The sequence below is a fragment of the Dendrobates tinctorius genome, unplaced genomic scaffold, assembly GCF_039654945.1.
Source record: "Dendrobates tinctorius isolate UK_male_01 unplaced genomic scaffold, ASM3965494v1 ptg000296l, whole genome shotgun sequence".
In the NCBI taxonomy this organism is placed as follows: domain Eukaryota; kingdom Metazoa; phylum Chordata; class Amphibia; order Anura; family Dendrobatidae; genus Dendrobates; species Dendrobates tinctorius.
Window position 1 is genome coordinate 2,494,144 of NW_027361963.1, and position 27,564 is coordinate 2,521,707.

Below are 27,564 nucleotides of genomic sequence, written 5' to 3' on the forward strand. Positions count from 1 at the left end.
GAGGGGGCGCAGTAAGTCAAGAGTGATACAGGGGGAGGGGGCGCAGTCAGTCAAGAGTGATACAGGGGGAGGGGGCGCAGTCAGTCAAGAGTGATACAGGGGGAGGGGGCGCAGTCAGTCAGGGGTGATACAGAGAGAGGGCGCAGTCAGTCAGGGGTGATACAGAGAGAGGGCGCAGTCAGTCAGGGGTGATACAGAGAGAGGGCGCAGTCAGTCAGGGGTGATACAGAGAGAGGGCGCAGTCAGTCGGGTGATACAGAGAGGGGGCGCAGTCAGTCAGGGGTGATATAGAGAGAGGGCGAAGTCAGTCAGGGGTGATATAGAGAGAGGGCGAAGTCAGTCAGGGGTGATACAGAGAAAGGGCGCAGTCAGTCAGGGGTGATACAGGGGGAGGGGGCGCAGTCAGTCAGGGTGATACAGAGGGAAGAGGGGATCAGGCAGGGGTGATACAGGGGGAGGGCGCAGTCAGTCAGGGGTGATACAGAGGGAAGTGGCACTGCCAGGGGTGATATAGGGGAAGGGGACACAGGCAGTCAGGGGTGATACAGGGGGAGGTGGAGAAGTCACGGGTGATTAAAGAGGAGGTGGCACAGTCATGGGTGATACAGGGGTAGAGGGGGTGCAGTTAGGGGTGATACAGGGGTAGAGGGGCTCAGTCAGAGTGATTCCAGGGCGAGGGGGTTCAGCAGGGGTGATACAGGGGGAGGTGGCGCAGTCAGGGGTGATACAAAGGAGGAGGTGCAGTCAGGGGTAATACAGGGGTAGAGGGGCTCAGTCAGGGTGATTCCGGGGCAAGGGGATTCAGCAGGGGTGATATGGGAGAAGGTGCAGTCAGGGGTAATACAAGGGAGGGGGCTCAGTCAGGGGTGATACGGGGGTAGGGGTGCAGTTAGTGAAAGGAGAGATGAAGTAATTGGGCCCTAAGTAATTTGGCCCCTCCCCCTCTATTATTATTTATATAGCACCATTTGTTCCATGGTGCTGTACATGAGAAGGGGTTACATACAAAGTACAGATATCACTTACAGTAAACAAACTAACAATCACAGACTGATACAGAGAGGACCCTGCCCTTTCGGACTTACATGCTAGAGGATGGTGGGGAAGGAGGCAGTAGGTTGGGGGGTTGCAGCAGCTCCAGTGATGGTGAGGCGGTGGCTCCAGTAGAGGTGAGGAGGTAGCGGGGATCATTGCAGGCTGTAAGCTTTCCTGAAGAGGTGGGTTTTCAGGTTCCGTCTGAAGGATCCGATTGTGGTTGATAGCCGGACGTGTTGGGGCAAAGAATTCCAGAGGATGGGGGCTATTCGGGAGAAGTCTTGGAGGCGGTTGGGTGAGGAGCGAATAAGTTTGGAGGACAGAAGGAGGTCTTGGGAGGACCGGAGATTACGTGAGGGAAGGTATCGGGAGATTAGTTCAGAGACATATGGGGGAGACAGGTTATAGATGGCCTTGTAGGTCAGTATTAGTCATTTGAATTAGATACACTGAGGGAATGGGAGGCAGTGAAGAGATTTGCAGAGGGGAGAAGTGGAGGAGTAGCAAGGAGAGAGATGAATTAGTCGGGCGGCAGAGTTAAGGATGGACTGGAGAGGTGCGAGGGTGTTTGCAGGGAGGCCACAGAAAAGGATGTTGCAATAGTCGAGGCGTGAGATGATGAGGGCATGTACAAGCATTTTAGTAGAATGAGGGTTGAGGAAGGGATCGATTCTGTAAATATTTTTGAGCTTGAGGCGACAGGAGGTGGAGAGAGCTTGGATGTGCGATTTGAAGGACAGGGCAGAGTCAAGGGTTACTCTGAGGCAGCGGACCTCCGGTACGGAGGAAATCATGATGTCGTCAATTGTTATAGATAAGTCGGGTAAGAAAGATCTGTGAGATGGGGGAAAGATGATCAGTTCAGATTTGTCTACATTGAGTTTGAGGAAGCGAGAGGAGAAGTAGCATATGGCTGATAGACACTCTGGGATTCTGGACAGCAGAGAGGTGACGTCTGGGCCAGAGAGGTAGATCTGAGTATCATCGGCATAAAGGTGGTACTGGAATCCATGGGACTTTATGAGTTGCCCCAGGCCAAGTGTATAGATTGAGAAGAGTAGGGGTCCTAGAACAGAGCCTTGGGGGACTCCAACAGAGAGAGGGTGGGAAGAGGAGGTAATGTGGGAGTGGGAGACGCTGAATGTGCGGTTGGGAAGGTATGAGGAGATCCAGGATAGGGCGAGGTCTTTGATGCCAAAGGAGGAGAGGACCTGTAGTAGGAGGCAGTGGTCAACTATGTCAAAAGCAGAGGACAGGTCTAGAAGGAGGACTATAGAGTATTGTCCGTTGGCTTTTGCTTTAAGTAGGTCATAGGTAATTTTGGTCAGGGCTGTCTCAGTGGAATGATGGGGACAAAAACCAGACTGTAGATTGTCAAAGAGCAAGTTAGATGACAGGTGAGAGGAAAGGTCAGCGTGGACATGCTGTTCCAGGAGTTTAGAAGCGAATGGGAGCAGCGATATTGTGCGATAGCTGGACATGGCTGTTAGGTCGAGATTTGACTTTTTAAGGATAGGCGTGATTGTGGCATGTTTGAAAGCAGAAGGGAAGGTACCGGAAGTGATAGGTTGAAGAGGTGGGTTAGAGATGGGATAAGAGTGGTGGCGAGGTTGGGGAGGAAGTGGGATGGGGTCGAGTGCACAAGTGGTGAGGTGTGATTTGGAGACAAGATGAGTAAGCTCCCCTTCAGTGATGTTGGATAAGGAGGTTATGGGGTTTGGGCATTGGTCTGGTATACAAAGGGGTTGTGATGGTTGAATAATAAAGACTTGCCTTGTTTGGTCGATCCTATTTTTGAAGTGCGCGGCGAAGTCTTCAGCAGAGATTAGGGAAGTCGGAGGGGGCAGTGGTGGGCGGAGGAGGGAGTTAAAAGTATTGAACAACTGTTTGGGGTTGTGGGATAAGGAAGATGCAAGGAATGTAAAGTAGGCAGAGGTGAGGGCAGATTTGAATGTAAGTGTTGCTTGTTTGAGTGCAGTGAAGTTGTCTTGGGAATGCGTTTTCTTCTAGCGCCGTTGAGCAATTCTGGATGCCTGCCGATGCTTTTTAGTGGTGTTATTGTGCCAGGGTTGTCTATTGATTCGTCGCACTCTGTTATGCATGACACGGGCGACGGAGTCGATGACTGATGAAAGAGTGGCACTGTAGAAACTAGTGGCAGTGTCTGTGTCGTGGAGTGAAGATATGGAGGACAGTGGTAGGATAGAGTCAGAGAGTATGTGAGTGTCTAGGTGTGCAAGGTGCTGGACATGGGTGTCAGGTGAGGAGGACAGTGACGAGAAAGAGAGTAGATGGTGGTCAGATAGAGGGAGAGGGGAGATTGTGAAGTTAGATAGGGAGCAGAGACGGGTGAAGACCAGGTCTAATGTGTGTGTGTCCGTCTGTGTGGGTGGCTGAGGAGGACCACTGAGTAAGTCCAAAAGAAGAAGTGAGCGACAGGAGTTTTGAGGCTGCTGACTGGTGGGTGTCAATGGGGATGTTGAAGTCACCCAAGATGATGGTGGGAATGTCAGCAGAGAGAAAGTGAAGGAGCCAGGTAGAGAATTGGTCAATGAAGGTAGTGGTTGAGCCTGGAAGTCGGTATATGACAGCCACTTGGAGGTTTGAGGGAGAGTAGATGCGGACAGAGTGGACTTCAAAAGAGGGGAGGACAAGAGAGGGAAGAGGTGGGATTGGGTTGAAGGTGCAATTGGAAGAAAGGAGAAGGCCCACTCCTCCACCATGTCTGTTGCCAGGACGAGGAGTGTGGGTGAAGTGAAGGCCGCCATAGCATAGCGTAGCAGGTGAGGCAGTGTCGGAGGGTGTCAGCCATGTTTCAGTGAGGCTAAGGAAGGAAAAATTGCGGGAGGTAAAGCGGTCGTGAATCACATGGAGTTTATTGCAGATGGAGCGGGCATTCCAGAGTGATCTAGAGTGATCCAGAGAGAGGGCGCTGAGGGGTGAACGTCAAGGGCACGTATTTGAGGAGGGAAAGATTTCTGGTGTTTGTGTTGGTTTGCGAACGATAGAAGGGGGTAATAATGGAAGGTATGGGCTGTGGGGGTCCAGGGTTGGGATCACCCCAGACTAAAGGCCCCCGATTTACACTTACTTTTAGGCTGGCAGGGGGGCTCTTGTTCAACATTTGTGACTGTAGCAAGGAGTCCTCTATGTCCCTCTGCTGCTGCTTACACTGTGGGGGAGGGGAGCGCGCTTTATAGAGGACAGCAGCCGATTACCTGAGCTATGCTGTACGGCCAGGGAGAAGAGGACACAAACAAAGCTAACACTGATTGGCTGCGATGGGGCCAATCAGTGTTAGCCTTGTCAAGAGCTGCTTAACCCTCCCGCAGAGAAGAGTGGTGAGTGACATAATAAGTCATGAGAACGCAAGAGCGCTCTGTTACTTACAGTGTGCCGCAGTCTGCAGCAGCCGAACACGATTGTCAGCCTTGTTCACAATGACGCCCGCACTGCTCTCTGAGTAGCTGAGCGCAGGAAACGCAAGAAGTGGTGACGTCACGCTGGGAGGATGTCCTGTTCGTGGCTCCTCCCAGTCAGGCAGAGAGCAGTGTGGGCGTCACTGATAACTGCTGACATGTTCGGCTGCTGCAGAATGCGGCACACTGTAAGTAAGGCTAGTTTCACACTAGCGTATGAAGGAGCTGCGGAGGGATGCGGACTTCCGTGAAGCTCCGCCCACAGACACAGCTCCCCTGGTCAGCTCTGCCTCCGTCGGCATGCGGCCTGCGTACCCCATCTTTAGCATTAGGTACGCAGGCCGTGCGATGTATGCGGATGCCTCTGCATCCAGTTTTGACGGTGCGGCGACCGAACCAAAATGCAACACGTTGCGTTCGGAGTGGGTCGCCGCACCGTCAAATCGACGGATGCTGAGGCATCCACATACATAGGCACGGCCTGCGTACCTAATGCTAAAGATAAAATACGCAGGCCGCATTCCGACGGAGGTGGAGCTGACCGGAGCTTCACAGAGGAAGTCCGCATCCCTCCGCAGCTCCTCCATACGCTAGTGTTAAACTAGCCTAACAGAGCACTCTTGCATTCTCATGACTTTTTCTGTCACTGCTAGGGGAGAGCGGTGCTGGCACACGTGACTTATGTTCACTTGCAGACTGTGTCAAACACTGCCCGCTGCTAAATTGAAATTAATATTCACCCCTCTCCACACCCATGGGGGCCTGGGGAGCAATGAATATTCATTTCTCTATCAGCGGGTACAGGTTTTAGCCACAGCAGCCAGCTTCTGCTTCCTGTCACCCGATGCTGCTCCGCAGGCACCGGGGGCTCCCATAGTAGCTGTCCACTGGCTGGGAGCCCCTGGAGCAGTGGGGGCCATAGGCAGCTGCTGGCCAGTATGCCAGCAGCTGCCTATGCCTGGGCCCACCGGAGAGTCCTCCGGTTCTACGGTGGGCCAATCCAACCCTCATCCTAAAGGTGGATGCCTCTTCTGTTGGTGCCGGAGCTGTCCTATACCAAAAGTATGCTCAAGTTCAAAAGCATCCTTGCTTCTTCTTTTGCAAGAACTCACCAGCGGAGAGGAATTATGCCAGAGGGGACAGGGAGTTGTTGGCAATGAAATTGGCCTTTACTGAGTGGAGATATCTCCTGGAGGGAGCTCGGTATCCTTTTAAGGTTTTTACGGACCATAAAAACCTTACATATCTTCAGGCTGCTTAACGTCTGAATTCGCGCCAGGCCAGGTGGTCCTTATTCCTCTCCTGGTTCGATTTTACTATCCATTTTTTGTCCGAGGAGAATTTACGTGCCGTCGCTTTGTCTCGTTCAGTAGTCTCTTCTGAGGATAGGGATGAACCACATCTAGTTTTCCCCTCGAAGAGTCTTCGAACGGTTGCACCGGTGTCCCTTGAGCAGATTCCTCCGGGCAAAACTTATGTACCACCTAACTTGCAGTCTGAGGTTCTCTTGTGGGCACATACCTCCAAAGTAGATGGTCAATTCGGCACTAAGAGGACCACTGAATATTAGAGAGATCTTATTGGTGGCCTCGGATGGCGCGAGATGTCAAACTGTATGTGCAGCCCTCCGCTTCCTGTGCTAGGAACCGGCCTTCGAGGCAGAGACCTGCGGGTTTGCTCTATCCTCTGCCTGTGGCGGCTAGGCCTTGGAAGATGATCGGGATGAACTTTATTGTAGATTTGCCCAAGTCCCATAATAACAGTCATTTGGGTGGTCACCGTTCATTTCCCTAAAATGGTACATCTAGTGCCTCTGCCTCGTGTTACCCTCAGCGCAAGCACTGGCATTGATATTTATCAAGCATATTTTCTGCCTTCATGGATGCCTGATAAGATAGTCAGTGACTTGGGTCCTCAGTTCGCATCTCGATTCTGGAGGGAACTTTGCAGCCTGCTCAGTATAGAGCTTAATTTGTCGTCTGCATACCATCCTGAGACGAATGGGCTGGTGGAAAGGACCACTCAATCTTTGGTCATTATCTATGGCATTTTGTGTCCATCAGTCACGACATTTGGTCGCCCCTGCTGCCATGGGCGGAGTTTGCGTTAAACAATGCTGTCTCTGATTCCACGGGGCAGACTCCTTTCCTCCTAAATTACAGTCAACATCCGCGGGTTCCTGTTCCCATGCCCATTTCATCTTCCTACCCGAGAGTGGTGGACTGGGAGGTGGTGGCTTGTGACATCTGGGAGCGCATGTAGGATGCAATTAGACTGTCGAAGGAGAGGATGAGGGCGAACGTTGCCAGGAGGGATGCTAGCGCGTGGGTAATGTTAGATGCCGGGATTCTCCCACGCATGGGGAAGATCCCAAGCCTTGTCTGCCTCTGCTGTCTCCCATTCGGGCTCGGCCGCTGTGGGTGCTGCTCAGCATAGAAGTCGGTCCCAGCGTTTAGCTCAGGCTTGTGGTATTTTACTGCACTCATTGAATGACCTGAACTTCTGTAGAAAGTACAGTTTGCTCATTCCCTTCTTGTAAACCTTCTCCTTATGATACCTCCAATCGAGTTTGCTGTCAAGGTGGACCCCAAATATTTGTAGCTCTCAACCATCTCCACCTCCTGGCCAGCAATAGTGATCGGTAAGTAATCATTCTTTTTCCTTCTATAACTCAACACCATCTCCTTGGTTTTCTTCACATTTAGTTCTAGACAGTTAGTCTGGCACCAATACTCAAAGTCGGAAAACACCCTTCTATATTCCTCCTCCCCCGATCCCCCACAATGCCCCCTACAATCACTGAGTCATCTGATCATCTGAGAATTTTTGGAGGTGACAGAGATCTGATTTATACTGAAAGTCAGCTGTATACAATGTGAAGAGGAAGGGCGACTGCACTGTACCCTGAGGGGCTCCAACACTGCTCCGTACACTGCCAGATACCACCTCCCCCATCCTTACAAACTGCGGCATGTCCGTCAAGTAGTCGCTTATCCAGTTCACCATCCCCTCATCTACCGCCATATCAGTCAGCTTATTTTATAGTAGGGGCAGCTGTAAGTTATTGAAAGCACTAGAGAATTGAAAGAACATGGCTCGCTGTTATGATGAGTCACCGAAGGAGGAAAAAACAAAATACCAGCTAAGTCCAGAAAAACCAGAGAGGTTGGCAGCTATCGGATTGCAGACCCCTGAACCTATCCACAACAACTAGCAGTAGCCATGGGGGGTTCCTACGGTGCCCTAGACCCCTCGATCACAGCCGGAGAGCTACATAGCCTAAAGACAGAAAGGGGAAAAACTAAACTGCCCCAGAGCAGACCCCAAAGCAATAGGCAGCCCCCAACATATAATGACAGTGAAGCAAGATGAAAACACTAACACAGATAGAAAGATAGGTTGAGCAAATGATGGGGCCCAAGCTAACTACACAGGACAGGATAGGAAAGCTGCTGTCTGCCATCCGCAAAAACCCTATCAAAATGAGCCAACCGACTGATAGGAAAAACAGGCCCTGAAGTCGCTAGGCTCCAAAAGACTATATCAGCACTCAGGTATATTCTGAAGACAGAGCAAAAGATCAACAGATCAGAGACAAAAATGGAATTTACCTCTCCCCCGGCCGGGGATGGCAGAACTCCCAAAAAACAAGGCAAACCAAAAACAAAACTGAAGAGTACAAAGCAGAGCAGAAAAACTTAGCTTTGAGACGCAGGAATAAGACTGGTCTCCAAGAATCCAGCAGGAAAATCACCAGCCAGGAAGAAGGGCGTCGGCAGCCTTATATCCAGTCCTCAATTCCAGCCACCCAGTTATCATCTAGCTGCCCAGGTGTTTGGTAATCAGTCTACCTTCCTTCACCAGAGGAGGGAGTTCATCAGACCTCAATGGTGAAGGGAAAAATGAACTCGCAACAGCTCGCACTGCAGTTCCCTTATTGTCCAAGAATGAATGTACTGTATGTAGCAGAGACACAATCGCATCATCCACCCCCAATCTCTGCTGGTACGTAAACTGTAGGGGGTCAGTGTTGGCCCTCACCCTTGGGCACAAGTAGGCAAGTACTATTCTCTCCGACTTCATAGCATGCAGTATTAAGGCCACTGGACGATAGTAGTGTAGTGAAGTCGGAAAAGTGATCTTGGGGACCGGCACCAGGCAGGTGGTCTTCCACAGCATTGGCAGTCTCTGTAATTGTAGGCTCCTGTTAAACAGGAGTTGGAAGACAGTACACAGTTGGTTTGCACACACTCCGAGGACACGTGGACTGAGGCCATCAGGCCCAGCTGCTTTGCCAATGACTAGTTTACTAAACTGTTTCCTCACATCGCTTGGGGAGACAGAGAAAGCAGACAGTTTATCCCACAATGTCAATGCTGCCGATTTTTCCCCTGCTCCATCCATCATTCATGATTACGCTGTGCATGTGTCGGTGATTCTGTTGAAAAACTCGTTCATTTCATTAGCCATGGGCAGATCCACTTCCCCACGCTCCGGTCTTGCCTTAAACCCAGTTAACTGCTTATTGCCCGACCACACCTCCATGGAATTTTGTGACAACTTATTTTATAATTTAATTCGGAATGCCTCACGGGCATTCTTAATTTTCCCTTTTAAGTCCCTTTGTATCAATTTCAGTTTCTTTGTATGCATGTTAAATGTCAGTTTTCCTTGTTTAGTAAGCATTTCAATTCTTTTGTAATCCAAGGCTTGCTAGTTGCTTAACATCAAATCTTTTTAACTGGTACTACAGTATCAGTACAAAATTTATATAATCAGTTACTCTCCCGACAATATCATTTACCGTATATACTCGTGTATAAGCCGAGATTTTCAGCCCATTTTTTGAATATGCGCATATTTATGAGTTTAATGAGCCGAACCACGTGACCAGCTGAATGCAGGAAGCAGACGGCAGAAAGAGAAGCAGGGGCTGCCGCTGCAGAGAAGACCTTGCGCTAAGAGGGGCGAGTATGACGGGGGCAGAGTGATATTCACCTGTCCCCGTTCCAAGCCGTGCACCGCTGTGTCTCCGGGTCCTCCTGCTGTGACGGCAGAGGGCGCAATGACGCAGTCAGTGTGCACCCTCTGCTGTCAATGCAGAGACCTGGGAGACACAGCGGTGCATGTCTTGGAACGGGGACAGGTGAATATCGCCACTGCCAGGGGCTCAGGACACCGGCACCTGGCCCCCAACGACGGAGAGGCGAGTATGTCATTTTTTTTTATTGCAGCAGCAGCAAGTAAGGCGTATTTATGGAGCATCTTATGGGGCAGAATTAACCCTTGTGGAGCAGCATATAGGGGGCATTTATGGGGCAGCATTAACCCTTGTGCAGCAGCATATGAGGGGTACTTATGGGGCAGCATTAACCCTTGTGGAGCAGCATATGAGGGGTATTTATGGGGCAGCATTAACCCTTGTGCAGCAGCATATGAGGGGTATTTATGGGGCAGCATATGAGGGGTATTTATGGTGCAGCATTAACCCTTGTGCAGCAGCATATGAGGGGTATTTATGGGGCAGCATATGAGGGGTATTTATGGGGCAGCATTAACCCTTGTGCAGCAGCATATGGGGGTAATTATGGAGCATCTTATGGGGCAACATTAACCTTTGTGGAGCAGCATATAGGGGGTATTTATGGGGCAGCATTAACCGTTGTGCAGTAGCATATTATGGGGGGTATTTATGGAGCATCTTCTTGGGCCAGCATTAACCCTTGTGCAGCAGCATATGGGGGGTATTTATGTTGCATCTTCTTGGGCCAGCATTAACCTTTGTGCAGCAGCATATGGGGGGATTTTATCTATGGAGCATCTTCTTGGACCACCATTTAACCCTAGGCTTATACGCGAGTCAATAAGTTTTCCCAGGTTTTTTGTGGCAAAATTAGGGGGGTCGGCTTATACACGAGTATATACGGTACATCATCATGCTCTCCCCTGTCCCATACCACCTCCCAGTCTGTGAGGTCAAAGCAGTCTTGCAGGGCCTCCTCAGCTTCTGAGACCACCTCCTGATTAGTTTTATAGTCTCTGGTTGTTTGCTGACACCTGGTTGATAAGATGTAGACAATAGTATAAGGTTGTGGTCAGATTTCTCCAGATGGGGTAGTGCAGACGATGAATAGGCATCTTTAACATTTGCACAGAGGAGATCCAATATACTGTTGTCCCTAGTTGCACATTTAACATATTGATAGAACTTTGGAAGAGCCTTTGAGATCATGACTGTTAAGGCCCCGTCACACTAAGCGACTTAGAAGCGATCCCGACACCGATATCAAGGTGTCAGGATCGCTAGTAAGTCGCTATGTGATCGCTGGTGAGCTGTCACACAGACAGCTTCACCAGCGATCAGCACAGCGATGCCGAGCGCCAGTCATCGCTGGCCATCGCTGTAAAAAATAGAATCAAAATAAAAAATATAGTTATTCTCACCTTCCGATGTCCCGCGCAGTCTTCCGGCCTCTCTCCACGCTCCAGTCCCAGTGATCCTTTGCACGAATGACCACGAGATGTCATGGTCTCGAGGGATAAAGTCTCGCGGTCATTCGTGCAAAGGATCACTGGGACCGGAGCGTGGAGAGAGGCAGGATGGCTGAACGGGACGTCGGAAGGTGAGAATAACAATATTTTTTATTTTTTTTTATTATTTTTTACAGCTGATCGCCGGTCTCCCGCCTCTCACACACAGCGATGCGTGCTGGCCAGCGGGAGACCAGCGACCAAAGAAATGTCCAGAGGTTTCTTCCAGCGATCAGCGATACCGGCAGGGGGGCCGCTCGCTGATCGCTGTCACACATAGCGATCTCACTGGTGAGATCGCTGTTACGTCACAAAAGTTGTGACTCAGCAGCGATCTCGCTACCGAGATCGCTTAGTGAGACGGGGCCTTTAAAATCCCCAGAGATAACAATTAACAAGTTTGGGTGCTTTGTCTGAAGGCGAGCCAACACCCCTGACAACGCATCCTCAGCTGCCTCTTGGCTGGCGGATGGAGGTTATACATGACTACTGCTATGCAAATGGAGAATTCTCTAGGTAGATAGTGAGGCCTAAGGCCAACTGCTAAGAGATCAATATTTTGACTGCAGTCACTTTCCTTAACAGTAAAATGCCGCTGGTTACACCATCTATTATTAATGTATAATATCAGCCCACCAGCCTTCTTCTTACCACACTTAGCTTTGTCTCTATCAACCCGGACCATGAGAAACCCTGGAATCAAGACACTTGAATCCGGGACCTCCCCATGTAACCAAGTTTCTGTAAAGCACATGAGACAGCATTTCTTAAACTCCGTCTGGGTTTATACGGTTGGTTACTGCAGGCTCTCCAGCCAAGTTCTTAGTAACTAGCGATATACAGGCGCAGTCTGGCACTCTGGAGCCTAAGTCCGGAAATTGTCTTACTGAGCATGTCCGTGATGTGGCGGCTTCTCATTGGTGGTCAGACGCTTGCTGCCGGGGTGATGTGGCAACTCTGGATTGGCCCACGTGTGATGCCTCGCCCGACTGGGTGTGTGTTTGGGGTGGAGCCTTATGCATAAAAGCCCCCAGAGGCGCATTAGTGTCATTTATGTGTGGTTATATGAGTGGAGATTCTACCACTCTGCCTGCATGTGCTATTCGCCTGTCTAGCCTTGGGACTGAACTAGTAGGTAGGCAGCTAGCATCAGTGGGGGCAATTAGGCGCTTGGCATAGCATCTGAAGCTCCAGAGCATGTACAACCCATAGTCAGGGATCTACACTCAGCACCTGTTTCCTTACCATGTGCTGACACGATGCTGTGCAGAGAGTTCAGTCCACGTGCTTTGTCCTGTGACGTTTAACAGGGCCTTGCACTTAATGCTCGTTTCTACTGATCCTCTCTGTGGAGTAACAGAGCTTGGAACTCAGTGTTTCATCCATACTGAGTGGCGTTAACTCTATGTGTGCTCCGCCATTGTTCACACTAGCAGCAGTTTTACATCTCTGCACAGTGGACCCCGGGTTGCGATTGCGCTCTATTACTTATTTTATTCAGTGCAATCTGCCAACCCTAACACCCAAAGAATAAAGTCACCTAATCACTTATACCACACGAGGAACGGCATAAAAACTACATAAAACCAATTCTTCACCTGCTGTTGATTTTTCATTCTGCCTCCCAAAGAACATATTAAGGCTCAGCGCACAATTATCCTGCGCTGAGCGCTTACACCGGTGTTTCTGTGTAAATCTCTAAAATATGTGAATCAGAAAAAAACCCCGGCAGAAGATTCCCTATAATGAGGCAGATGGAAGCACTGTGTACACTGTCTGACTTGTGATCCGGCGGTGTCCGTCTTTTTAAGACTGCATAAAAGTGACGTCGGCCACAGTTTTGTGCACTTCTGAAAAGAAGGACACTGCTGAACAGAGGGGAGACGGAGTCCAGAGTAACACTGCTGCTTCATTATAGTGAATGGATCCTTCGGGGGTTTCATATGAATCACGTCACTCGGAGATTTAGATGGAAACCCCAAAGTAAGTGGTCAGCGTAGAGCGCAGGATAAATGAGATCCCAAACGTTACATAAAATGTTCCCAATAAAAGCTGCAACTCAATCCACAAAAAAAGTCCCCACTCAGGTCAGTCATTGTCAATGGATATATAGCGGGCTTCCACTTTACTGGTAGAACAAAGGCTCTGGAAAAGCTGTCTGGAAATGTCTCCTCACCCCCAAAAGAAATTCAGCAAATTCTACACTCCCAAATCCACATGCCCCCTCCCTTCTGAGCCCCACAGTGAGCCTAAACCACATTTAGTGTCCACATGTTTAGCATTTCTGTAGCGATTAGAGCACGCCTAAATTACAGGTACGTGTGTCTAGAAGCAAGAGCGGAGCACAATGGATGTGCGCTACACTGTCCGATTTGCAATTTTCACTCGGCAACAACCACTGCTGCTTGTTTCTGGAAAACACACATGGAGTCAAAATAGTCACTACACCTGTAGATAAATTACTAGAGGAGTGTAATTTGCAAAATGTGGTCACTTGAGGGGAGGTTCTGCTCTTCTGGCACTTAGGCGTTCTGTATATGGAGTCCGCAAACTATTCTACGATGAGTTGCACTCCAAGAGTCAAATAGCGCCCCCCCTCCCAAGCCAGAGTCTAAGCAGTACTGTACAGCCACATATGGGGTATTTCCACGTTCAGCAGAAATTGTGGGACAGATTTTTACCTCACTGATCAGCGGTAGATACCGCGTCCGGAGATACATGGCCCCACACTTTTCTTGATCCTCCATTCGGGGATATTGGCGTGCCATGCCACAACTATACCTTCTATATTGCTAACCACCATTGAATATGTGTGTACCACACATCCCAGCACTATATTCATTAGTACACTGATGAAGGTCTTGACAGACCGAAACGTTTGTGACTACTGTGTGTTCTGCACATTAAAACTTTTCACTGCATATAACAGTGTGTGCCCGGTCTTCATAACAGCGAAATATGCACTATAATTTGGCGCTCCTACCCTTCTGAGCTTTACACTGTGCCTTAAAAATGTTACTCTCGTGGTTGGGGAAACACTGTACCTTGGACCGGGGAAAGTCTGGAAGTACGTCACTAAGTGTGGTACCTGGGTCTTCATTAGAGCCCCTCATGGTGTGGTTAGAACGTGAGCCCATATTAACGCCAGGTTGTAGTGTGAACACAGAAATAGATATTTTGAGTATTGAAATATACAGAATGCATTCACACCATGCAGAGCAGCATTGCCGGTCATACATTTACAGACAGACAATGATCACGGTGACACAATCTTGAGAACTGTTTACTCCCATTGTCTGAATGATTTTAACTCACAAATAGTTCTATGTTTTGTTGTTTGCTATTGTAAAACATGAAGGTTTATTTAACCTGTCTGCTGTAGACTTGTGTTATCCTTCAGAGCTTTCTAAATTGTGTGGCTTTATTGCCCATTGTCTGATGTTTGCCTTGTATCTCTGATTCATCTTATCCTAAAGGCTGGCCACTAGAGGGTGAGGCCGAACCAGAGTTAGGCCGGGATCACACATGCGAGAAACACGGCCGAGTCTCACATGTTAATACCCGGCACTGCCGCAGGCACTCAGAAGTGGAGTGTGCGGCTGCATGTATTATGTGGCTGCACGCTCCGATCCAAGTGCCGGGTATTAACATGCGAGACTCGGCCGTGTTTCTCGCATGTGTGATCCCGGCCTTACACAGTGTAAATCACTATATAAGGCCAGAGAAACATGACTTGGATAGAAGCAGAAAGTTGGGTACCTGTATTAATACATGTACAGTGTTGTGATACCTGCATAAGTAGGGACGCCCAGGCAGTGTTGTGAATTTTCTAGTAGTTCTCTTTATTGGTTGATTCTCTGATATTCCAGACGGATGATGTTTAAAAAGTTCCTTGGTGAAGATGTGAGTTTATGTACTTAATCTTTATATGTATTTAATATTTATATGTACTTAACCTTTGTATGTTAAAATATACAAAAGTGTACACAATCATACTATTCCTTTCATTTTGCACTTTGAAAGAGTTATATCGCAAGTAGTAGCCTTCCTTAAAGCCATATCCAAACTTCAGTGTTACAATATTGGCAATACACAGATGCTACTACGAGACAGATCCCAGTACCATGGCAGCTGACCCACGGTCCGGGATGCTGGTTCGGAGAGGGTGCCAAACAGAGCAGGATGGCCACTGGGATGGGTTCAGACTATGCAGCTTCAGGATAGACAGGATGGCCACTAAGATGGAGTTAGGCTGTACAGGTCAGGGTATGGGTTAGGACTAGATGAATCAGGACTAGGCCAGATGGAATCAGGAGCAGGTTCAACAGGACAGGCAGGATTAGGAACACAAATAGGATCAGGTACTGATAGGGCGGACAGGTTCAGGAAGCTGGAGTACAGGGACCATAAACCAAATAGACATGAATACATTGATCAACTAAGTTGCTAAGGCACCTCCCAACAGAAGGAGGTGCCTTCAGTACTAAGTGCCTCCCAGCTAGTGCCTCCCAGCTTTTGGCTGGGGACACATCAGGAGTGTGTGCACTGGAGCTCTCCCACATGTGCACTAAGCACGCCCCCAGGAAACCTGCCTGGTGTGCACAAGGCCTAGAACACAGGACCTGGAACCGAAAAAGCGGCAAGGTAACCTGGGCAGAGCAAGTTGGTGTCCCTGTCCAAGGGTAGTAGCGGAGGCATGCAGATACGCCGGCATTACAAAAACTAGTTTTCAACCACATATGGGGTATTGGTGTACTCAGAAGAAATTGTGTTAACAAATTACACTGTTAGTTTTTTCCCATCATCCCTTTTGAAAATTGAAAAGTAGGGGCAACAATTTAGCGGGGAAAAAAATGGTAATTTTTCATTGACTCAGCCCAATCTTGAATCATTCTGTGAATCAAAACAATATCATCAGAACATAAATCATATTACAATCATAAATGTATCAAAATCAACCCCATACCTTCACTAGGGGGGGTTTGTGTAAATTAGCACAATGGACACTACCAATATGAAATTATTACTGAAAACATGGAGTCAGTAGTCCACCAATAAGTATCATAACTTATTTTATTAACTCATAACAGAAAGGCATACACAACAATCCATCAACAATTAAAGCAAAAAAAAAAAACATGCCAGCAGCCCCAACGCGCGTTTCACATGTGCTTCTTTTAGGAGACTATCATCGTGGTATTTCACCAGGGGTAATATGGGTAAATAAGTAATACTCTTTTTTTCTGGATATATTTGCTTTGAATGTACATGTGGTCTCTAGTATAGAGTAGCACTATATTTCAGACCTCACTCAGTATGCACTGATTATTGTTGTGTGGAAACTGGTACTGATTTCTATCAATTGATCAGCATTCAGCATTTTTTATTAAAACTATTAACATTGAAGCACTAGCACTTTATGGTAATTGAGTCATGTATATGCCTCCCACCTCTATATTAATGTGGGAGTACACGCCACTAATACCCGATTGCCCTGCTGTAATCGCTACTGACCTTTTCCTTAATTATTGATGGAGTGAAGTGTACGCTTTATTGTAATGATTTAATAAAATACCTTATGATACTTATTGGTGGACTATTGACTCCATGTGTTCAGTAATAGTACCATTCTGTGAATTGCCTGAGGGTTAAAAAAAAATGATCAGTACTCCCCTAGATGAACTCCTCAAGAGGCATAGTTCCCAAAATTGGGTAACTTGTGGGGGTTCCTCCTGTTTTGGCATGTCAGGGACCCTTCAAATGTGACATGGAATCCGCAATCCATTGCAGACAAAATTGTGCTGCAGAATTCAATTGGTGCTCCTTCCCTTCCGAGCCTTGCCGTGTGCTCAGTAGTTTTCCACCAAATATTGGGTATTGGCGCACTTGGGAAAATCGCACAACAAATTTTGGGGTACACTTTCTCCTGTTACCCTTCCGAAAATGAAAATTTTGGTGCTAAAACTTTTTTCTAGGAAAAAATGTGATATTATATTTTCTCGTCTCTACGTTATAAAATTCTGTGAAGCAACTGCAGTATCAAGGTGCTCACCATAACTCTAGATACATTCCTTGAGGGGTGTAGTATCCAAAATGGGGTCACTTGTGGAGGGTTTCCACTGTTTAGGCACATCAAGGACGTACAAATACGACATGAGGTCAACTATTAATTCCAGCCAATTTTGAGCTCCAAAAGACGAATGGCGCTCCTTCCATTCCAAGCTCTGCCGTGCGCCCAAACAGTGGTTTTCCATCACAGATGGAGTATCAGCGCACTCAAGAGAAATTGCACAACAAATTGGACGGATCACTTTCTCCTGCTATCCTTTCCAAAATTAAAAATTTGGAGATAAATCAATACTTTTGTGAGGGAAAAAACAAAAATTTCATTTTTTCTTTCTACAGTGCTTAAATTACTGTGAAGCACCTAAAGAGTTAATAAACTTCTTGAATATGGTTTTGAGCACATTGAGGGGAGTGGTTTTTAAAATGGTGTCACTTGGGGGTATTTTCTGTCACATACGCCCCTCAATGTCAATTCAAATGGGATGTGGCCCCTAAAAAAAAAAAATTGGTTTTGAAAATTTTGTTAGAAAAATGAAAAATTGCTGAAAGTTTCAACTCTTCTAACTTCCTAACAACAAAAAAAATGTTTAAAAAATGGTGCCGATATTAAGTAGACATGTGGGAAACGTTTAACTATTTGGTTTAACCCCTTAATGACTGGAGCTTTTTTCGGTTTTGCGTTTTCATTTTTCGCTCCCCTTCTCCCCAGAGCCATAACTTTTTATTTTTCTGTCAATATGGCCGTGTGAGGGCTTATTATTTGCGGGATGAGTTGTACTTTTGATCGACACCATTGGTTTTACCATGTCGTGTAACAGAAAACAGGAAAAAAATTCCAAGTGCGGTGAAATTGCAAAAAAAAAAAAAATTGTGCAATCCCACACTTGTTTTTTGTTTGGCATTTGTGCGAGGATCACTAAATGCTAAAACTGCCCTGCCATTATGATTCTCCAGGTCATTACGAGCTCATAGACACCAAACATGTCTAGGTTTTTTTTATCTAAGTGCTGAAAAATTATTCCAAAGTTTGCTAAAAAAAACCCCAATTGCGCCATTTTCTGAGACCCGTAGCGTCTCCATTTTTCGAGATCTTGGGTTGGGTGAGGGCTTATTCTTTGCGTGCCAAGCTGACGTTTTTAATGATACCACTTTGGTGCAGATACGATCTTTTGATCGCCCGTTATTACATTTTAATTCAATGTCACGGCGACCAAAAAAAAGTAATTCTGGCATTTTGACTTTTTTCTCGCTACGCCGTTTAGCGATCAGGTTAATCCTTTTTTATATTTATAGATCGGGCGATTCTGAATGCGGCGATAGCAAATATCTGTATGTGTGATTTTATTTATTGTTTTATTTTGAATGGGGCGAAAGGGGAGTTATTTGAACGTTTGTTTTTTTTCATATTTTTAAAAACATTTTTTTTTCTTTTGGCATGCTTCAATAGTCTCCATGGGAGGCTAGAAGCTGCCATAGCTTGATCAGCTCTGCTACATAGAGGCAATGCTCAGATCACCTCTATGTAGCAGATTTACTGCGCTGCTATGAGCGCCGACCACAGGGTGGAATCCGGCATGAACAACCATAGAGGTCTCAATGAAACCTCTTGTTGTCATGCCGACGAACTGATGACCCTCAATCACGTGATGGGGGTCACCAGTGAGCGCATTTCCGGTCGGATGGCCGGGAGTGCTTATAAAATACCGCCAAGTTTGACAGCGGCATTTAACTAGTTAATAGGCGCGGGTGGATCGCGATTCCGCTCGCGGCTATTGCGGACACATGACAGCTGTTCAAAATATCTGACGTGTCCCGGCTTTGATGCGGGCTCACCGCCGGAGCCCACATCAAAGCGGGGGTGCTGCCATCAAACGTACTATCCCATCCGAGGTCAGAAAGGGGTTAAGGGCATAAAAATTCAAAGTTTAAAAATTAACAAATTTTTGTTATTTTCATAAATAAATGCAAAAAATATCGACCAAAACTTACCACTATCATGAAGTACTCCAAGTCATGAAAAACCAATGTAAGACTCAGTGGGATGTGTTGAAGGCCCCTGTCTCTGACCCAAGGTTTTCCTATGGAGTCGGTATTTATAGGACTGAAGGTGCAAGTCTCCATTATTTCTGCTTTATCTCCCAGAATGAAAACAAATAAATGTAATAAATAAAAACACATTTGGTATTGTCACGTCAGGGATAATCCCACACGGTACGCTATATATACACCGTGTGCAGAATTATTAGGCGAGTTGTATTTGAGAGGATTCTCTTTATTATTGAACAACAACTATGTTCTCAATTAACCCAAAAGACTCATAGATATCAAAGCTTAGTATTTTTGGAAGTTGGAGTGGGGTTTATTTAGATTTGGCTATCTTAGGAGGATATCTGTTTTTTCAGGTAACTATTACTGTGCAGAATTATTAGGCAACTTAATAAAAACCAAATATATACCCATCTCACTTGTTTATTTTCACCAGGTAAACCAATATAACACAAAATTTAGAAATAAACATTTCTGACATTCAAAAACAAAATAAAAAAAAAAAATCAGTGACCAATATAGCCACTTTTCCTTACGATGACACTCACCTTCCTTCCATCCATAGATTCTGTCAGTTGCTTTATCTGTTTACGACCAACTTTGCAATGTGCCGCAGCCACCACAGCCTCCCTGACACTGTTCCGAGAGGTGTACTGTTTTCACTCCCTGTAGATCTCACATTTTATGAGGGTCCACAGGTTCTCTATGGGGTTCAGATCAGGTGAACAAGGGGGCCATGTCATTATTTTTTCTTCTTTTAGACCTTTACTGGCCAGCCACGCTGTGGAGTATTTGGATGCATGTGATGGAGCATTGTCCTGCATGAAAATCATGTTTTTCTTGAACGATACCGACTTTTTCCAGTACCACTGCTTGAAGGTGTCTTCCAGAAACTGGCAGTAGGTCTGGGAGTTGAGCTTCACTCCATCCTCAACCCGAAAAGGTCCCACAAGTTCATCTTTGATGATACTAGCCCATACCAGTACCCCACCTCCACCTTGCTGGCGTCTGAGTCGGAGTGAAGCTCTCTGGCCTTTACTGATCCAGCCTCGGGCCCATCCATCTGGCCAATCAAGAGTCGCTCTCATTTCATCAGTCCATAAAACCTTAGAAAAATCTGTCTTAAGATATTTCTTGGCCCAGTCTTGACGTTTTATCTTATGTTTCTTATTGAAAGGTGGTCGTTTTTCAGCCTTCCTTACCTTGGCCATGTCCCCGAGTATGGCACACCTTGTACTTTTTGATACTCCAGTAACGTTGCAGCTCTGAAATATGGCAAAACTGGTGGCAAATGGCATCTTGGCAGCTTCACGCTTGATTTTCCTCAATTCATGGGCAGTTATTTTGCGCCTTTTTTTATCAACACGCTTCTTGCGACCCTGTTGGATATTTGCCATGAAACGCTTGATTGTTCGGTGATCACGCTTCAAAAGTTTGGCAATTTCAAGACTGCTGCATCCCTCTGCAAGACATCTCACAAATTTTTGACTTTTCAGAGTCCGTCAAATCTCTCTTCTGACCCATTTTGCCAAAGGAAAGGAAGTTGCCTAATAATTAAGCACACCTTATATAGGGTGTTGATGTCATTAGACCACACCTCTCCTCATTACAGAGATGCAAATCACCTGAATTACATAATTGGCAGTTGGCTTCCAAGCCTATACAGCTTGGAGTAGGACAACATGTATAAAAAGGATGATGTGATCAAAATACTCATTTGCCTAATAATTCTGCACACAGTGTATATTCAGGAAAAGAAGCCGTCACAACATGGATAATGGAAAATAAAGTGATGGGTCTCAGGGGAAGTGCTCAGTATTTAAAGGGGAACTCCGAGAAATGGCATAAAAATAATTAAAACACATTTAAATATTACACATTTTAATAAATACATTTTTGCTAAATAAAGATATCAAAAAGGTAATCTTTAGCACGCAATGATGATGTTAACCCCTTTCCAACGTTGGGCGTAATACACCCACGTCGGAATTCCTCCCTACTCTGTGGGCTCCGTTGCTGAGCCCACATCTTTCCTAGTACATGTCAGCTGTTTTGAAAAGCTGACATGTGCCTCTAACAGCCACGGGTGGAATTGCAATCCACCCACAATTATTAACTGCTGTTGTCAATCTCTGACAGCGGCCCATCGGTGACCCCGTTACATGATCGTGGGTCACCGATGGGTTGGCTTGACAACCAGAGGTGTCCAGCAGACCACTGTGGTTGTTATACCTGGATTGCTATGAGCGCCGCCCGGTGATCGGTGCTCATAGCAAGTGAGAATTTCTGACACACACAGGCAATCTGATCATCACTTGTGTGTAGCAGAGGCGATCTGACAACTGCAGCTTCTAGTCTCCCATGGAGATTATAATAACCCACCATTCACCCCATTCAAAATAAAACAATAAAAATAAAATCAAACATGCACATATTTGGGATCGCCGCATTCAGAATCGCCCGATCAATATGAACGGCATAACGAGAAAAAAATTCAAAACGCCAGAATTACGTTTTTTTGGTCGCCGCTACATTGCAATAAAATGCAATAACGGGCGATCAAAAGATCGTATCTGCACCAAAATGATATCAATAGAGACATCAGCTCGGCACGCAAAAAATAAGCCCTCACCCAACCTGAGATCATGAAAAATGGAGACGCTACAGGTCTCGGACAATGGCGCCATTTTTGTTTTTAAGCAAAGTTTGAATTTTTTTTTCACCACTTAAATAAAAAAGAACCTAGACATGTCTGGTGTCTATGAACTCGTAATGACCTGGAGAATCATAATGGCAGGGCAGTTTTAGTATTTGGTGGACATGGTGTTTAAAAAAAAAAACCTACACAACTGTAGAATTGTATTTTTTATCAATTTCACCGCACTTGGATTTTTTTTCCCCTTTTCCAGTACACGATATGTTAAAACCAATGGTGTCGTTCAAAAACACAACTCGTCCCTCAAAAAACAAGCCCTCACATGGCCATTTTGAAGAAAAACAAAAAAAAAGGTATGGCACTGAGAAGTAGGGGATCAAAAAACGAAAACGCAAAAAGGAAAATAACTCCAGTTGTTAAGTGGTTAAATATGCCCGCACCCAGCAGTTTCCCAGCTGTGAGGTTGTAGGACGGGCTGCGTAAAGACGTCTGCTCGAGAGGTCGGGTGAGGGCAGCGTCCTGTCAGGTATCGTGAATGCGCTTTCCTGCCACCAAACCTGACAGGACGAGCGGAGAAGACAGAGCGCGCGGAGGAGACAGAGCGCGCGGAGGAGACAGAGCGCGCGGAGGAGACAGAGCGCGCGGAGGAGACAGAGCGCGCGGAGGAGACAGAGCGCGCGGAGGAGACAGAGCGCGCGGAGGAGACAGAGCGCGCGGAGGAGACAGAGAGGGCGGAGGAGACAGAGAGGGCGGAGACAGAGAGGGCGGAGACAGAGAGGGCGGAGACAGAGAGGGCTGAGTAAAGCAGGAGACGACCTCTGTAGCTGACGGAGGAGATTCAACATCTATCTCATCAGCCTGAAAGGTGTATTGGAGGCCGGAGGACGCCGCGGAGCTGCTGGAATAAACTGCACAAACTGTCCTCAGCCTGAGCACAAATGTGAGTTACGCTGTATATTGTGTAACGTGTGTGTGGTTATATATACACATATACAGTAACACAATACACAGTGTGACACACATTTCTGCTCCGCACAGGCTGAGGACAGTTTCTATCCAATCACACGCAGCCTCGTTCTCACACTGACCTCAGGGCTGACATTACCGGTGTCACCGCTCAGCAATGCAACCAGATGTAGCAGAGTTCTGGCTCGTCGTGGGACATCATCATGATGGATTCTCGGCGGACAGCTGACAATGTCTTTGATTTGTTTCTGTGTGTGTCTTTCTTCCTTTTGATTATGGGGTTACTAGTGAGGTAGACACTTCTCCATTACTGACACCCGGGCTTAATGTCAGCGAACATTACACAGCTGACACCAACCCCAAAACTATCACCGGCAGCCAGAACTATTGGCGCATCTAATGGATGTGCCATTTCTGGGCGGGGCTAAATATCCATGGTCACCTAACAGCCTGAGAATACCAGCCCCCAGCTGTCTGCTTTACCTGCGCATGTTATCAAAATTGGGAGACCCCAAGTCTCTTTTTTTATTTTACACAGTGCACCGGCCAATGACAGCCATGCCAATACCTGACATGGCTGTGATGGGGCCAGAAGTGCCCCCACAGGAAAAGCTTATTGATTGGCTGCCTTGCAGCTTTACAACAAGCTATGTTCGGCTCCCAATCCCAAACAGTAACACGGTCTTCTGGGAGAAGTCAGTGTTCAGGATCGTCCACCTCTTATGAAGACATAACAACAGCGGAGAAACCGCGACTCACAGATCAGAAGAAAATAATCAGGGAAATGAAAGCTGTTGTCAGACGGAGAAATGTAGAGAAAACCAGAGCAAGTCTGGAGAAAACTCATCTATTATAGGACGACACCGGAGAGACGTCATCACATCCACCGGAGCCAACAAGGAGCCTCACTGCTCACCTCGTGGTGTAAGAGACCGGAGCTCCTCCATCATCACGGCCTGGTACCGATCCTGGTGTCCTTCTAGATACTCCCACTCCTCCATGGAGAGATAGACAGCGACGTCCTGACACCTTATAGGAACCTGACAACAATGATACAGCTATCACCCAGAATCCTACAGTGCTCTCCTGTATAATATCCCAGCAGTCACCCAGAATCCTCCAGTGCCGTCCTGTATAATGTCCCAGCAGTCACCTCTCTACTCATCACCCAGAATCCTCCAGTGCTGTCTGTAAATTGTCCCAGCAGTTACCTCTCCGCTCACCACCCAAAATCAAACCTCCCAACCATCCCAGATCCAGCAGGACAGTCCCGATTTTGAGACTCTGTCCCGCTTTCACGGTCGGGATCTTACTTTACCCGCACTGCACTGGTGATACAAAATTACATGCTATATACAGAAAATCCAATTTTGCCGGTGCGCAGTGTGATGCATTATGGGAATTGTAGATTCTATTCCAGTTCCGCTTATAATATCGTGATGTCAATGAAACTACACCTCCCAGGAGATGTTCAACAGGAAAAGGATTTATCATGTGATACTGATTGTCCTATCAGGAAAAAGTACAGGCGGAAGTAGACTTGTGTGCGTTCCACGCTGTAGGTATTGGTGGATTTTGGGTCTGCTACAGTTGTGGTGACCCGGGGACATGTTGTACAAGGCTCTGCGGGTGTAAGTATAGAGTGGGAACCGGAAAGGGGAAAGTGGGGGCGTGCAGGAGGATGAAAGTTGCCTATACCTGTGTGAGTTGCTGAATTGTAGGTTGCTGAGTGCTTTCTACCTGTTCAATTTTTGGGGGGCTTGTTTAACCTATTTTTTCTCTCTACAGGGTTAAACTCTTATTTTACTATCTGTGTTTTTAAGGGTTAACTATATTGCATTTATATCTTGAGGTGTAACTATATTCACAAGGGGTTAATTAAGGGTGGGCGTTCATACAGTAATTAAGGGTTTATAAGGGGCAGCTGGTTGGGGCTCAACTCCTTCTGGAAGTGCATTGAGCAGCAAGGTGGTGTGCTGGTAAAAGGGGAAAAAAAAACTCTTAAATCTTTTGCCTGAGCGAGTGTGAACGAGCCGAGTGTGACCTGAGTGTAAGTGCGAACTGTGATAAGTGTGTGACTTGAGATTCAGTGACTTTGGATTCAGGGAGTTTCCAAGGGAGGTGTTACTGAATTGCTGTTATATTTTATTAATACTTTTTATTTATTTTTGCTTATCTTATTGTCTTTTGCAATCCCCATTAGGATGTGCTCCACTATTGCCAATGCCATCCAGTGCACGTCTTGCCACATGTATGAAATCCTTGAACAGCCGGTCGAGGGTGCATACTGCTGTGCGAGATGTGAGCACGTTGTGCATTTGGAAGCCCAGTTACTGGATCTAAATGTGCAGCTGGCAACACTGAGATCCATAGACAATATGGAAAGGAGTCTTCTGCTCACTGAGCAGACGCTCAATGGGATAGATGAGGGGGGGGATGCTAGGTTGGAGCTGCAGGACAATGAAGCAGCTAGCTGGGTGACAGTTAGAAGGCGGGGTAGAGGGAAGAGCACCAGGGAGGCTAGTCCTGATCTGGCACACCCCAATAAGTTTGCTAAGTTGGCAGATGAGGGGAGTGTTAGTGCAGGGGTAGCACTGCTGCAGCAAGGCATGTCCTCTAAAAGCCGGAGGAGTGTCTGCTCCAGCAAGGGGGGAAATAGGAGAGCAGGGCAGGCCAGACAGGTTCTGGTAGTGGGAGACTCAATTATTAGGGGAACAGATAGGACAATCTGTCACAAAGACAGGGATCGTCGAACGGTGTGCTGCCTACCTGGCGCTCGAGTCCGACACATCGCTGATCGGGTTGACAGATTACTGGGAGGGGCTGGTGAGGATCCAGCGGTCATGGTGCACATTGGCACAAATGACAAAGTTAGAGGTAGGTGGGAGGTCCTTAAAGATGATTTCAGGGAATTAGGCTGTAAGCTTAAAGCAAGGACCTCCAAGGTGGTATTTTCGGAAATACTTCCTGTACCACGTGCCACGCCAGAGAGGCAACGGGAGATTAGGGAGGTTAATAAGTGGCTCAGGAATTGGTGTAGGAAGGAGGGGTTTGGGTTCCTACAGAACTGGGCAGAATTCTCAGTTGGCTACAGTCTCTACGCTAGGGACGGGCTGCACCTCAATGGGGAGGGTGCAGCTGTGCTGGGGGAGAAAATGGCTAGAAGGTTGGAGGAGTGTTTAAACTAGGGACGGGGGGGAGGGTATTCCTTTTATAGGAGGGGAAGACAGTGCAGAGACCTGGGCACAAATAATGACATTGGGGGTGGGGGTGGCATGGGGGGTGGGGTTAGAACAGTTAATAATTTAAGAAAGAATAGAGGTACAGAGAGATACATAAAGTGCATGTATACTAATGCCAGAAGCCTCGCCAACAAGATGGAGGAATTGGAGTTAATGTTGTTGGAAGATAATTATGACATGGTGGGGATATCTGAGACATGGCTGGATGAGAGCCATGACCGGCGGATAATTTACAGGGCTATAGTCTGTTCAGAAATGACCGAACAAATAAGCGAGGGGGAGGGGGGTGTTTATATGTAAAATCATCCTTAAAACCCATCCCGCGCGATAATATATATGAATCTAATGAAAATGTAGAGTCCCTGTGGGGGGAGATAAGGGGAGGGGGGAAAAATAATAAATTACTGATAGGGGTTTGTTATAAGTCTCCAAAAATAATGGAAGCAACAGAGAATATCCTCATAAAGCAAACAGATGAAGCGGTGACTCAAGGAGAAGTCATTATTATGGGGAACTTCAACTACCCTGAAATACATTGGGGAACCGAAACCTGCAGTTTAGCAAAGGTGATGTGTCTGACAACTATGAGAGACAATTACCTTTCACAACTGGTTCAGGACCCAACAAGAGGGGGGGCACTGCTAGACCTAATATTAACCAACAGGCCAGACCGCATATCAGATATAAGGGTTGGGGGTCACTTGGGTAATAGTGATCACAAATTAATAAGTTTTCATGTATCCTTTAATAAGATGTGTAGTAGAGGGGTTACAAGGACACTAAACTTCAGGAAGGCAAATTTCCAACGGATGAGAGATGATCTTGGTGCAATTAACTGGGACGATATCCTGAGACATAAAAATACACAAAGAAAATGGGAGACGTGTATTATCCTCCTGATTAGGAGCTGTGCACAATATATACCGTATGGGAATAAACATGCGAGAAATAGGGAGGAAACCACTATGGCTAAATAGAGCTGTAAGGGGCGCATTAAGAGATAAAAATAAAGCAGAGAATTACAGCAAGTAGGTAGTGATGAGGCATTAACTAAATACAGAAGATTACATAAATTCTGTAAAAAGCAAATCAAGACAGCAAAGATTGAGACAGAGAGACTCATTGCCAGAGAAAGTAAAAATAATCCCAAAATATTCTTTAACTACATAAATAGTAAGAAACTAAAAAATGATAGTGTTGGCCCCCTTAAAAATAGTCTGGGTGAAATGGTGGATGAGGATGAGGAAAAAGCCAATATGCTAAATGACTTTTTTTCAACAGTATTTACACAAGAAAATCCCATGACGGATAACATGATCAGGGATAAAAATTCTCCGTTAAATGTCACCTGCTTAACCCAGCAGGAAGTATGGCGGCGTCTACAAATCACTAAAATTGACAAATCCCCAGGCCCGGATGGGATACACCCCCGAGTACTGCAGGAATTAAGCACAGTCATAGATAGACCATTATTCTTAATCTTTAAAGATTCCATAATAACAGGGTCTGTACCACAGGACTGGCGTATAGCAAATGTGATGCCAATATTCAAAAAGGGGACAAAAACTGAACTTGGAAATTATAGGCCAGTAAGTTTAACCTC

At 46.7% G+C, this 27,564-nt stretch overlaps 1 protein-coding gene across 1 annotated transcript in view; it reads right to left on the reverse strand.

Annotated features, from left to right (window-relative positions):
* The window catches only part of LOC141073073 (uncharacterized), an 84,526-nt gene that overhangs the window by 27,750 nt on the left and 29,212 nt on the right, over positions 1–27,564 (reverse strand). Inside the window, exon 2 of the mRNA XM_073560400.1 lies at positions 23,636–23,759. Coding sequence (XP_073416501.1) covers positions 23,636–23,720 — 85 coding nt within the window. The 5' untranslated portion in view covers positions 23,721–23,759. The remainder of the gene's footprint in view (positions 1–23,635; positions 23,760–27,564) is intronic.